This window comes from Heteronotia binoei, chromosome 2 (genome assembly GCF_032191835.1).
Source record: "Heteronotia binoei isolate CCM8104 ecotype False Entrance Well chromosome 2, APGP_CSIRO_Hbin_v1, whole genome shotgun sequence".
Lineage (NCBI taxonomy): Eukaryota > Metazoa > Chordata > Lepidosauria > Squamata > Gekkonidae > Heteronotia > Heteronotia binoei.
In genome coordinates, this window is record NC_083224.1 from 180,273,093 (window position 1) to 180,287,465 (window position 14,373).

The following is a 14,373-nucleotide window of genomic DNA, read 5'->3' on the forward strand; positions in this document are numbered from 1 at the left end:
ACCAAAAATGGATCTTTAACTGGTGGGATCGTCAGGAGGTCTCTCCCTACGATCTTACTTCCTCGGCAGGAACATATGGGAGAAGATGGTCCATCAGATACCTAAGTCCCAAGCCAGGTAGGACATTAAAGGACAAAACCAATACCTTGAAATGGGCTCTGGAGAGGACCAGTAGCCAATTTAATTGTTGTAGTACTGGGGAAATATGCTACTAATAGCTGGCCCTGACCAGAAGCCTAACCACTGCATTCTCACTAACTGCAGTTTCTGAACAATCTTCAAGGATAGCCCTAAGCAGAGCACACTGCAATTGTCCATTCTAGCTGTAACTAAGGCAAGGAGGACTGTGGCTAGATCTGACTGACCCATATAATTGAAAAAAAAAATAAATGTATATATTTATTTAATATTTACACAGAAAAATTTATGCTGCCTCTCCAGCCCAAGGTAGCTAACAAAGCAACAAATATATAAGTTGTTGATTAATAACCGCATTCATGCTCCAAAACATCTCATAGCCCAAGAACCTGTGAAGAATATTTCTTCATATACATAGTATAACTTCCAATGGTTGCCGTAATGGCTTTTACATATACAAGAAATGTGAGCTTTATTAAGTGACCTGTTGCCGCTCAAGTTAACGGAGTAGAAATCTCTGTGACAGATGAAAAATTCCAGAGGTTTATGCGGTATTTGTCCAAATATTATTGGGTGATACGTGTCAGGTTGCAAATTTTGTGCATTAGTGCATGTTTCCACACAAAATGCAATAGGTGGCAGCTGGCACTCATTAGGAAGCAAATTTTTCAAGTGGCTAACAATACACTGGAAATACTAAATATGATAGGTCAGATATTTAAAAATGGAAAGGTTTAACACCCAGGTCACTATTCAGAGCTTTCGGGAAGGGGGGGGGGTTATGAATACACTTACATTTTTTGACACTCCTTGCGCTCTCCTAGCATAGGATCTCCCATCTCCCCAAGTATTGTAGCTTCAACCTCATAGTGAACAATAAGTGCCTTTTCTGATGGATGAACATCAATGTTGCCTCCTTTCACCTTTCTGTAAAGTTAAAAAAAATATACAATTAAATACAAGAAGACTATCCACAGCAAAGGCTCAGATAGAATAAGCAACCTTTGAATGGTTATCCCTCCCCCTTCAAATGCCTGAAATGAATATTAGACTTCAGAAACAGGTCAGACTTTTTTTAACGGGGTGGGGTAGAGTACTTGGTGCCTCATGCATGGAAAGAACAATACCAAATCTGACAAACAGCACTGTTTTGATGTCTGAAACAATTAGATCCCTTTTCCTTCCAAAGAAGTGGACAGTGAAAATGTAACCCCAGAACAAAAAATAATGTCAATAGCTTTGGATTCCTGCCCCCTTGTTTAATTAGGCATTGCATTTCCTTCAATGAAGGAATCCTTCTTATTGTTCTATTTGGTACTGCAATTTTGTCAAGCATCTATTAAGTCCTTTTCTTTTCCTACCCCCCCCCCCACTCTCCGACATACCATATGTAAACCAATGGCTTGTCTGAATGTTTGTACGGAGGGAAGTGCTAAAGTTTTCAGCCCAGTCAGGAGCACCAAGGGATATTTGCTGGCCCAGGTGAAGCTCCTGAGAGGCTGCATCGTTTGCCAATTTATCTTCAAGTGTCTCAGTTTCCTGAAATCCAAAACTCAACAAACAATGAAAGGTTCCCATTTGCAGAAAAAGTGCTGTACTTCGTAAGTGAAAAAGGTTTTGGACCTTCTGTTCTTGAAAAGTAAAATTAAGGTTGATGCTGAACTGATATAATTTAGTATATAATTTAGTACACCTTCCAGTGATGTTGTGTGTGTGGCATATGCAAATGAGTTATCCAAATGAGCTGTGCTAAAGAGCTACAGCACCTCTTTTTCTACTAAATGACCCCTTTGCTAGAGGCTCCAGTTCTTCTCCTTGCCGTATAAAGAATTTTGACTCCTTTTTTCCTCAATCCCAGTTCAAGTCCATTCATATTTCCAGGCCTCGGATTCAGCAGGAGCTCACAGAAGCACAGCTCCTGAACCTTTCTGACAGTTCCCCCTCCTCATCCCCACCTTGTCCATTGAATAGTAGGTGCAGCTGCGTAACAATCCCTGGATGAGCTCCACCACCTATTTTTCTACAAAACGATTCCTGCATATTTCACCAATCAATCACCAATCTCTGCTAATAAAGAGTGGCCCAATAAGGAAGATAAAACTGTCAGCATTAAAAAATATTTGTCATCAAAATGCAATTAGGAGAAACTATGCTGAATCCTGCTACCAAGAAAATGGTGATACAGCTTTCAATGTGCCACATGATTTATTATTCACACACTTATTATTTAATAAGAAACACAATTTGTGCTAGTTGGATTACCCTCAGTGCTTTCTGAGGAGGGTACCTCCCGTTCCCATGTTAAGACGTGGACAGAAGGTAGACATTTTATTGCACAGTAGCGGGGCCACAGTGTACATTAAGTATATTTCACTCAGCCACCTCTGATCATTTCACATTAATATTCTTTATCTGTATGGCAGAGCAGCCCTGCTCCAGCCTGCAGGCCTTGTTCCACCCTGCCATCCAAGGTTTTCTCAACAACTGGAGAGGTTTCTCTCTCTCCCTGACAACCTGCCGCCACCACTTGACCTCTGTATGAATTGTCTGCTGGGACGATCAGGACTCCCAACTTCCAAGTTCTGAGGCCTTGCCTCCATGTTTCCCCAGTGCCCAGCACCTGGTTACCACAGGGACAGTTTACTGCCTTGAGTGCCCCTGGAGGAATAGCTGCTTGCCAACTGACTGCCTCCCCCCAGCGCTCCTTGTAAAATTGCATATCCAAGATGGTGGAGGAATATGACTCATTTTTAGCTCTATTTTACCTTCATAACAACTCTACAAGGTAGGTCAGTGTGGGGAAAAGTAACTATTGATTCACAGTCCCTTTGGCAGATCCAAGCAGGCAGCCGTGTTGGTCTGAAGCAGTTGAATAAAGCAGGAGTCAAGTTTCACCTTTAAGACCAACCAATTTTTATTTAGAACGTAAGCAGCTTTCGTGTGCTCTTCAGCACACTTCATCAGACGAGGAATCCAGCACAGTGAGCAAAACCATGCATAGCTGAGCAGAGCCATACATAGCTGGTAGGCAGTGGCCCAGAATGCAACATGGTACAGATTTAAGAACCAATGACAGTGAAGTAAAATTATCTGGTAGGCAGTGGTATAGAATGTCAAATGGTACAATGACAGAATAGTAAAATTAACAAATTGAGCAAACCTTTGATCTGAGTAGCATGAGCATGAGAAAGCAACAAGAGTAGTCAAAATGTGAGATTGTCTGTCAATGACAATGGGAGATGGGTTCAATTTATGTAATGGGATAAGCAACCAAAGTCCCTGTTTGAGTGTGTCAATACAGCTAAAAGAGAAATACATTGGATAGTGATGTTCTTGTCCACCTAATTTACTTTTTAACAGGTAAACATAATTCTAGTTTGCCATAGGAAAAGGAATACAATAAAATAGTGAAAATGGGTAAAGCATATGTAATGAGATATATAGCCAATATTACTATTTTGAGTATGTCAATACAAATACTATTTTGAGTATGTCAATACAAATAATTATACTGATACACAATTCTAAAAGAGAAACACATTGGAATGTATAGCTATACTAAGAGTGGGTTTAGCATCTGTAATTAGATAAAAACAACAACAATATCCCTGTTCAGTCCTGGGGAGGTGTTTGTTCCAAGTTTCATAATAATTTGTAATTCAGCAATTTCTCTCTCCATTCTTGAAGTTCCTTTGCAGTAAAACAGCTACCTTGAGGTCACCCACTGAATGCTCTGTGATTCCTAATGTCAGACAAACCCTACGCCAAAGGATAAATGGACACAAATCTGACATTAGGAATCACAGAACTGAGAAATCTGTGGGAGAACATTGGTCTTAAAGGTGCAACTTGACTCCTGTTTTGTTCAGTCCCTTTGGCAGTATCTGGAAGGCAACGGCACAGTGTATACCCCCTGCCTCCTGTTTCTATAGCTTAATAAGATCCAACATACTTTTAGCTGTCAGTCTCTGAGGTTTTTTATTGATCTATTTGATATTACAGCATCCAACATCATGATATTTTTGTGATTTCCAGGTTCAAGGGAGTAGGAACTGGAATCTGGGGACTAAAGGATGCCTGCTGGCACATCAGGGGCTGAAGCTGAAACTACAGGATAATTGCTGTCAGATCAGCGTATAGTCTGGTAAGAATGGGGTGGAACTGGAATTAATGGGTAGTACAGATTGAAGGACCATAGTGAGATGGATGGGAATGGAACTAAAAGATGATATCTACTGATAATTTTTCTTTTTTTATCTGCATATGTCTGAATTTTCTTAATAAAATTATTTGAAATGTTTTTTTTTAAAAGATTGTATCTAGCTGATCAAGGGGTGCAGCCTGGAGAAGAAAGTGCAGAATCCTGGAACAAAGCACAGCCAGAACAGTGTGTTGTAACAGTAGGAGTATTGCGCTGGGACCTGAATTCAAATTGCCCACTGTCATAGAAACTTGTGGGGCAACATGAGCCAGTCACTCTCTCACAGCCTGGCCTGCTACTAGACTTCACCTCTATGATGGACAGGAGACAATTCTTTCCTCTTTCCTACCCGTTCCACTAGGAACAATCAGATTTGAAAGGTTGACTGGAATGTTGCGGTGGGGAGAGAACCTGAGACAATTAAACAGCCAATAACCAAGTAACAAACAGCAGAGATGGGCTCTGGAGGGACAAGAGGTATCCAGAATACGCAGGGAGTCCAATACGGACTTTATGCTATACTATTTACACAGGCAGGATTTGGATGCTGTTCCTACATAAAAAGTGTTAAAACTTGCCTTGTTATTGTTTCCAAGCCTGAGATGCTGAAAGCATCTCCTATGTTCTGACCAACCCATCTATAACCCATGACGTACTACTCAATAAGATCCAAGGGAAAGAGAACATGATATGTGTCTGATATGTTATGTGGCTCAAGGTTAAGGAAGCCTGAGTATCACAGAATAATCATTATTACCATCATATGGCATTGTGGGTAGAATACCCCAGAGATCCAAAGACTGCCTGGCAGCCACAAGTTTTAGCTCTTAACATTATGCTAGTGGTGAGCTAGACTTGTTTTTAAGGGTCTGAGAAAGTCCAATAGTTCTCTGCCTAATGACATCTGTGCCCTGTGGGACCTAAAGCAGTTCCACAGGGCCTGTAAGGCAGAGATGTTCCGCCAGGTCTATTGCTGAGGTCCGCAATGATTCACCATCAAGCCTAGCCTCCCCATCTTCTCCCCCAAGGGAGGATATGTAATGTCTAACATCATCTCATCAGTATTGATTACTGCTGGCTTATTGTTTTAAATTTTAATATGTGTATATATATTTATTCTATTTATTAGAATTGTATTTATAAATTGTTAACTGCCCTGAGCCCCATTGAGGAGAGGGTGGTATTCAGTCAAATAAATAAATAAAAGGGTTGCCAGCCTCCAGGTGGTGGCTGCAGATCCCCCACTATTATAACTCATCCCCAAGTGACAGAGATCAGGTCACCTGCAGAAAATGCCCCCTTTGGAAACTGGACATGATGGTATAATATCTCAAACCTTGCCCTCCTCAGGCCACCCCCAAAATCTCTAGGTATTTTCCAGCTTGGGTCTGGCAGCCCTAAAATCAGGCCTTGAATTCAGCAGGAGCTCACAGGAGCACAGCTCCTGAACCTTTCTGAGGGTTCCCCCTCCTCCTCCCCACCTTCCTTGCCCACTGCATAGTAGGTGTAGCTGCATAACAATCCCTGGATTAGGACAGTGGGCAGCCACCAGGAGCTTTGCCACACCCCCAGCAGCCCCCATTAACCCCTGTAGAAGCCCCACCATCCTTTCTTCACTCCTTATGTGATTTTGTGTGATGGGTAGCTTGCTGGCCTTTTGACTGGGAGGGTGGGAGTGGCCAAGGAGAGCCCCAGGTGAGTGACACCTGCTTGGACTGGCTGGAGCAGGCCTTGCTGGCCCGGGGCTCTCCTTTCTTGCATCTGGTTGCTTTTGGTGAGTGGGGGGCAGTATATGCAAATGAGCTATGCTAATGAGTTCCACCAGCTACTTTTCTACAAACTGACCGCTGCCTAAAATGATACCCACTTTGCCTCACACACCTAAAGCTGACGGTGGACTTTTTAGTAAATAAATAAAAGAAGAGTGTGGGCGATGAAGGGTTCACAACTCTGCATATTGATATATTATTGTAAATAATAACAATAAAACAATAGTAAGACAAAAGCCTGGATGATGGGTTGTGCGACCAGCTCCCTTCCCAACAGGCCCCGCCCCTAACCCCAGACCCCGCCCCTTTCTCCTCAGCTTGAGCCCCCGGAGGTTCAACTGCCCTCACCATCGGACCCCCACAAAGCACACTGGCCCTGCCCTCTCTTCCTCTGAGGAGCAGACACTCAGCCCGCCCCGTATCTGCTTTTATCGAGAGCAGCGTTACCTTTTGAGGTAACGGGCGTCGTCCCCCTGCATAGCGGCAACGGAGGCGCGGGAAAGGGAGGCTGACAGGCGCCGCCGCCGGCCGAAGAAAAAGCCGTTGAAGGATGAAAGAAAGGCAGGTTTGCGGGAGGTAGGAGCACTGTTGTTACTAGGGGAGGGAAGGAGTAGCAATGCGCAGGCGCACTCTAGGTCAGTCTCCCTCTGCGCAGGCGTAGTGGAAGACAGTCAGAGGGCGAAAAAAACCGAAGTTCGCGCGAGCTCACCAGAGCGGTGAATGAATGAAAGGAAGCGATTTGGGGCGTGGCCGGACGGCTTCAGATAGCCTTGATAACCTTTGCAACCGGAGGACGACATTGTATATGATGATCTGCTGCGGAGTTCCTTGTGTTTCGCAGAATTTGTCAGTGTGAACGAGATAATGGGGCTGTCATGTTGTGTAGAAGGAAAGAGAAAACATGAATTTTCTGAGAAAAGAAGAGGGACTTGTCGGGGAACAGCAAGCAGAGGAACATCTGAGCTTGGCTAATTTCAAAATTTAAACAGGTGTGATTAGCTAAGGATGGAGTGAAGTTTTAAATCACGGTTGTTTAGATCTCTTAAGATTTTTTAAAGGTGTGCTTAAATAATTGATTCTGCTTTCCTTTTCCTGAGTGACTAAACTGAAGCAATGCTAAAGAGGTGCTGCAGTTGTTGCTAATGATGGATTAATTGTACGATTAATGGATTTCGGTTCTTTTGATTAGCTTTCAAGGATACTAAAACCAGATCACTTGAAAACTAGAACCAGACCTCTAAAACAATTCACAAACACTCCCCCCCCCCTCCCCGAACTTGGTGGTATTTTTGTCCCGGTCAGCATTTAGGGAGTCAAGCTATAAGTACCATGAACTGGTGAGAAGCAAACACCAAGTATCTTGCTCGCTAGAAAATAATATAATAATCATGGTTTGGCAAACCAGTGCATCTTGCAGAGCTCATATAGTCAGTGTATGTAAAGGAAAATAAGATTATTCCAAGTAGGGCCAGCCCTGCCACTAGGCAATTGCCAAGGGTGCCTGCCTTTGGGGGCACCGAATTGGTCACCTCCATGTGACTCGGTGATGTTATCAGTGCAAGGGGTGGGGGGGAGGCGCCAGAAGTTAGCCTCGCCTAGGGACAAGCCTGATTCCAAGATGGGTTTAGTGACTGAACCTGGAGAGATATGAAATGGCAAAAGTTGCTGGTTCTTAGTTCTTATAAGAATTACACAATTGTAAATATATATCTATATCCGGGGCTTTTTTGTAAAAAAAGACTAGCAGGAACTCATTTGCATACTAGGCCACACACCCTGATGGCATCATTGTTTTACAAAGGGCTTTTTGGTAGAAAAAGCTCAGCAGAAACTCATTTGCATATTAGGCTATACCTCCTGACACCAAGCCAGCTGGAATTGTGTTCCTGTTCAAAAAAAGCCCTGTCTATATCTATTGATAGACATAATTATTTATGCCCCACTTTTCTCCAGAATGAGAACCCAGAGTCTCTCTCGGCTTGGCTTCGCGAACTTACAACATACTCCCTTTCTCCATTTTATCCTCACAAAGACTCTGTGAGGCAGGTTAGGCTGGGAAGGAGTGATTGGGCCAAGGAGCTTCCTTGGTAGAGCAGAGATTTGAACCTGAGTTTCCTAGTCTGAAATTTCAACCCTTATGCCAAGCTGGATCTCAGTATAAACAACTTATTAGCAGTGTTCAAAAACATGATGGTGCAACACATGATGAAGCAAGGAATAGGATCAGGCTTGCCGTGCTTGTCTTCCCCCTGTTCAGCCTGAAGATCTGCACAAAGTCTAGGTGCATATAATGGTACAAGCCTGGGCTCCCTTGTGACCTGGAACCCTACAAAAAGCAGGGCCCCCTACTAGGGTTGCCAAGTCCAATTCAAGAAATATCTGAGGACTTTGGAGGTGGAGCCAGGAGCAAGGGTGTGAACTCCGAAGGGAGTTCTGGCCATCACTTTTAAAGGGATCACACACCTTTTAAATGCCCTCCCTCCGTTGGTAATAGTGAAGGATGGGGCACCTTTTGGGCCTCATAGAATTGGATCCCCTGGTCCAATCTTTTTGAAACTTGGAGGGCATTTTGAAGAGAGGCACTGGATGCTGTGCTAAAAATTTGGTGCATCTGCCTCAAAAAACAACCCCTTCCAGAGCCCCAGATACCTGCAGATCAATTCTCCATTATACCCTATGGGAATCGGTCTCCATGAGGAATAATGGAGTGCCCAGCAGACATTTCCCTCCCCCCATGCTTTGATTACCCTGAAGCGGGGGGAGGGCCTCCAAACTGGGGGATCCCCTGTCCCCACCTGGGGATTGGCGATCCCATGCTGCTTCTTTGTGAGTTCCAAGTCAGGAAAGTATGAAGACCTCTGGTATATGAAGAGCCAGATCCCATTAGGGTTGCCAGGTCCAATTCAAGAAATATCTGGGGCCTTGGGGGCTGGAGCCAGGAGCAAGGTTGTGACAAGCATAATTGAACTCCAAAGGGAGTTCTGGCCATCGCATTTAAAGGGACCGCACACCTTTTAAAAGTCTTCCCTTCATTGGAAATAATGAAGGATAGGGGCACCTTCTTTGGGGGCTCATACAGTTGGACCCCCTGGCCCACTCTTTTTGAAACTTGGAGGGTGTTTTGAGGAGAGGCACCAGATGCTATGCTGAAAATTTGGTGCCTCTACCTCAAAAAACAGCCTCCCGAGAGCCCCAGCTACACACTGGTCAATTCTTCATTATACCCTATGGGAATCGGTCTCCATAGGGAATAATGGAGTGCCCAGCAGACATTTCCTCCCCCCCCCCCCCACTTTCTGATGACCCTGAAGCAGGGGGAGGGCCTCCAAACCTGCTCCCACCTGGGGAATACAACACACAGAGAATAACACGGCAAAAGGACAAAAAAATCAAAGGTACATAATGCACTGTGAAAACCAGCTTCTATTATTAAATTATACAAGGTCAACAAAAATAAACACAAATTCCACCATCATGAATTACAAAACAACCATAACTTTTAGTCCTTAATAGAAAAGGAAGCAATAGCACCAAGAGTCTTTCTTCTCATCCTATGGTAAAACTTCCCATCTCATTCCATGAAATCCTGTGTAGTACTCCAGATGTTTAATGTCTGTCCAAAGATGCAGCCAATAATCCAAGTTTCCAAGGACAAGGTCGTACTGAACCCTTGTTTTGCATGAGCTTCTTCAAGCTGCATCAGTCCTCTTAGCAATTTCTCTTAAGTGTTAGGCCAAACAGCCAGCATATTTGAAGGAACACCTACAAGGTGGACAGCTTAGACCAAGACTTAGAACTAGAACGGACTTAGAACTAGTCTAATGGGAAAGCTCTTAGTTCAGTTAAGCTCTTATGCAAAAACAGTGTTTGACATCAAATGGCAAAACTTGTATTCAAGTGCATCTCCTTCCCATCATGCACTCAGATGCCTCCCATACTTCCCTTTTTCCTGGTGGCAAACCACAATTTGTCATTACTTCCTGACCAGACAAACCACAGGTTGCTTGTAAACCAGAACTGGGAGCCACAGCGTCTGATTCTGCTTTGTTGTGGGGAAATGTTTGCCCAAATCACGGTTTGCCCAGTCCATAGGTTTTTAAGATTGCTTATTTAGCACAGAAGTCAGGCTAAAAAAAAATCCAATGCTGGAAATAAAACAGTGACTCTCTAATGGTAACTTTACAGTCAGCCAAGGGGCATCCGTGTTCCATCACATGGGATTTTAATTTTATTTATTTTTATTTAATTACTTTATATACATCCACCTTCTTCTTCAAAAGGATTCCAAAACATCTTACTTTGTTCTCCTCTCCTCCATTTTATGATGATGGTGATATTGGATTTTTATCCTGTGCTATATTCTGAGTCTCAGAGTGGTCACAATTTCCTTTACCTTCCCCCACACATACTCAGCAGACACCCTGTAAGGTAGGTGGGGCTAAGAGAGCTCTTACAGCAGCTGCCCTTTCAAGGACAACCCCTGCAAGAGCTATGCTTGACCCAAGGCCATTCCAGCAGGTGCAAGTGTAGGAGTGGGAAATCAAACCCAGTTCTCCCAGTTAAGAGTCTGCGCACTTAACCACTACACCAAACTGGCTCTCTCACAAGAACCCTGAGAGGTAGGTTAGGCTGAGAGCGTGTGACTGGCCCAGGGTCACCCAACAAGCTTCCATGGCACCAGATCCTAGTCCAACACTCTAACCACTACACTTTGTTGGCTTTCCATCTTGTGGTGTTACCTAGTTACAATGCTGAAGAATGGATCCACGGCCTCTTGGAGTCCAGGTACCTCTCCCATCATGATGCTCTGTAGTGTTCTTTCCTTGTCTCCCCTGCCGGTTCTCTTAGTTCATATCCTAAAGGCAGCTTTGATCAAAGAGGCATTGCATGCTGGTTGCTGAGATGCTGGGCCTGAACTGTGACATCAGCATGCTATCCTTAGACTCATTGGCTGGTAGGGAAATGAAACAGGAAGCACCTGAGAGACAGCCATAATTTATTCCATCATGATCTTTCATGAGTCAGATGCCAGAAGTGTGTATCCATTAGACTGATGCCTAATAGAAATGTATCAGCCTAATGGATACTCTCCATGCATCTGACAAAGTGAACTCTGACTCACAAAGGCTTAGAATGGAATCAGTTCAGCTGCCGCTAGATCCTTGTTTCATTTTTTTCTGTTATAGACTAAAACAGATACCCATCTGGATTATCGATGAGAAATGGTTATGTGAGGAATTACCTTGGGTCTTTCCCCATTTCTGCTTCCCCTGAGGAATAGCTCTTTGGAATTCCAAAGTCTGCATAACTCAGTGCCAGTAAAAGCCCTCAACCCCACCTTACCCCAAAGATACTGTTCTACCTATGTTAAGGCTGCATTAGAACAATAGAGAGCTCTCCTCTAAATTATATTTCTCATCACCCTTTCTCCAAGAAGCTCATGGTGGGTACTTGGTTCCCCCATAGTTGAACCTCATCTTTTTTGTTTGCTTGTTTTGTAGATGCTGGCTGACTAGCACAGCCATGAGGACTTTTAAGGGCTCAAGAAGTCTATCTCTTCAGCAGATAACAGGTTCTATGCACACTAAGGGGAGATGCTGGTGGTCTTCTCTTTGACTCCCCCCAAAAAAACCAAAACAAAAAAACAAAGGATTGGAAAGCAACAAGACAAGTTAGTTTTGCTTAACTGCACTTTCTTAATTTCACATCAGGGGTGATGTTCAAAGTCTGCTCTGTCTTTAAAATCGTATTCTGTAGTTCACCACTTTGTCTGCTCAGGTGTAAAACTGCTAATCTGAAAATCATTTCAGGAAAAACAGATAAAACCATTTAAAAAATGAAAGCACCACAATTTCCAGTGACAACTGCTTCTATGGAAGTGCTGGTGTTTAAAGCGGTTCTCGCACAAATGTCACCAGCAAGCTCTTTTACTAATCTAGAGGAAATATTGCACTCGTCCCCAAGGCTCAGTGTTTAGGTGTTGGCTACATGATAAACTTGACATGGCACTTTCTTAGTGAGCTACGATCCTTCTGGGACCTAACTCATTACAAATGCAATTAAATTCAGTTTTATTTTTTTAACTGTATCTTTGTTGTTTGATCTGAATACTTATTTGCAACCTGCAGAGAAAATCTTTCATGCCTCATTTATTTCACAGTACCTGAGGACAACCTATGCAGATTTTATTTTTACCTTCATGGTTAGTCCTGGGTGGAGCAGAGCTGAACGGCGTTTCTCATGTGTACCGGGTAAAGACAAATGACCATTTTAACAACTGACAGCTTAGCACACTGACTCCAGGTATAACCACATGGGAAGGCAGTCATCTGCAGCATGTTGTAGTATTCTATCAGGTGATGGAGAGAATGTCCCTCTCTCTTTTTACTTCCAGTGTTTCTGACTGGGTACAGATGTGGCATAAAATTTTTACTGGAGAGCCAGTTTGGTGTAGTGGTTAAGTGTGCGGACTCTTATCTGGGAGAATCAGGTTTGATTCCCCACTCCTCCACTTGCACCTGCTGGCATGGCCTTGGGTCAGCCATAGCTCTGGCAAAGGTTGTCCTTGAAAGGGCAGCTGCTATAAGAACCCTCTCCAGCCCCACCTACCTCACAGGGTGTCTGTTGTGGGGTAGGAAAGTAAAGGAGATTGTGAGCCACTCTGAGACTCTTCGGAGTGGAGGGCGGGATATAAATCCAATATCTTCTTCTTCTTACTCACCACTTGGCAGAACATTATCGGGCCACTGGCTTCCTGCATGGCTATCAGTGTATCTATAAGACGTACTTTAGTTGCACTCAAAAAAAAATCAAAAAAGCTTAAAGCAGATGTGCAAATAATAGATCTTTAAATGCACATATACATGGGCAACATCCAAACTAAACAACTTTAACATTGGTTTATCAATGCCCACCCCCAATACCTTTGAAAATCTCCTAGCTTCCTCCAAGCACCATAATTTATATTTGTGGTTTAGGTCCAGTTTTCCAGTGGTAAGAATGGCCATTTCCTGCCTTCTCTTTCCCATTGTGGCCCACTGACGTCTAGAAAATGCTTCTTTGGGGGAATAGGGGATGTCATGAGGAATGTCACAAGGGGCACCTGTAGCAGGAAAGAGGAACCAGTAGAAATTGGATTCAACGTCATGAGTTGGCATCTCACCTTGTGTCCCATCAAACTGGACAGAGTCCAGCAGTTTCACAGGACAGCCTATCAAGAGTCCAATAAGCATCCAAGTTTTGCTACCTAGTAGGGTTGGTAGGGGTTGACATGGATGAGGAGGACACAAGCACCTCACATGCCGCAAATCAGGCCTATGGACTGCATTGGTCCACATGAACACATGAAGCTGCCTAGTAAGGGATCTAAGGGTTGAGATAAGATTTTAAGGGAGAGCATCCTAGCTCTGACACAAAGCCACTGCACTGCACCAGTTCACAGCTTATAGTTAAGTTGGTCCATCCAAGTCAGTCTTGTCTACTCAGACTGGAAGCAGCTCTACAAGCGAAAATCTTTCATATCACCTCCTACCTGATTCATGCCAGGAATAGAGCCTGGGGCTTTCTGCATGTCATTTGGATTCTGTAGTGTGGCCTGATTCCTAGAATGGTTCTCTCAAAAACATATGCACATCCTGTAAAAGTTTTGCATGCATGATCCATCTCCCAACACTTATAGGCATGGATTGCTCCCATTCTCGGGGGCCTATTTGTGAAACTCTGTCTTGGAACGGAAGAAGCAGAAGGCAAAAGGTACGCAGTCTTGCTTCACAGAATACATTTGCTGGGAAGAAGAGTGGCAGATAGCTTTTTCACTTGGACTTGAAACTTACTTCCTTCCTTCCTTCCTTCCTTCCTTCCTTCCTTCCTTCCTTCCTTCCTTCCTTCCTTCCTTTCTTCCTTCCTTCCTTCCTTCCTTCCTTCATTTCCACACTATGGGTTGGATCTACCAGAGCAGGGGTTCCCAACCTTTTTGAGCCTGCAATCACCTTTGGAATTTTGAAAGGAGGTGGATGAGTAAAGTTGCCAGCCAATGGCTGGAAACTAGTAGAAGATGGGTGGTGAAGACAGCGGGGTGCCAGTGGCATGCACAATGTGACACCATTTCCAGAGAGAACTAGAAATGATGTTATGGCATGTGTGACACCAGTGATTCTGCCCCCCCCCCGGCCTAGCGCTGCCCAAAGGGACATTGGCAGGAAAAGGGTGTTGCTGGCAGGAGGACTACCACCAGAGCTGGAGAACTGGCAATTCTGGTGGCAAGTG

The 14,373-nt window shown here is 43.9% G+C and overlaps 1 protein-coding gene across 1 annotated transcript in view; it reads right to left on the bottom strand.

The window, feature by feature from the left end:
* Nucleotides 1–6,840, bottom strand: part of KIFAP3 (kinesin associated protein 3) — an 83,045-nt gene extending 76,205 nt beyond the window's left edge. The window contains exons 1-2 of the mRNA XM_060232585.1: nucleotides 6,556–6,840; nucleotides 934–1,065 (exon numbers count right to left, since the gene is read on the bottom strand). Of these exons, the coding sequence (XP_060088568.1) occupies nucleotides 934–1,065; nucleotides 6,556–6,587 (164 nt within the window). The 5' untranslated portion in view covers nucleotides 6,588–6,840. The remainder of the gene's footprint in view (nucleotides 1–933; nucleotides 1,066–6,555) is intronic.
* Between the last annotated feature and the right edge of the window lie 7,533 nt (nucleotides 6,841–14,373).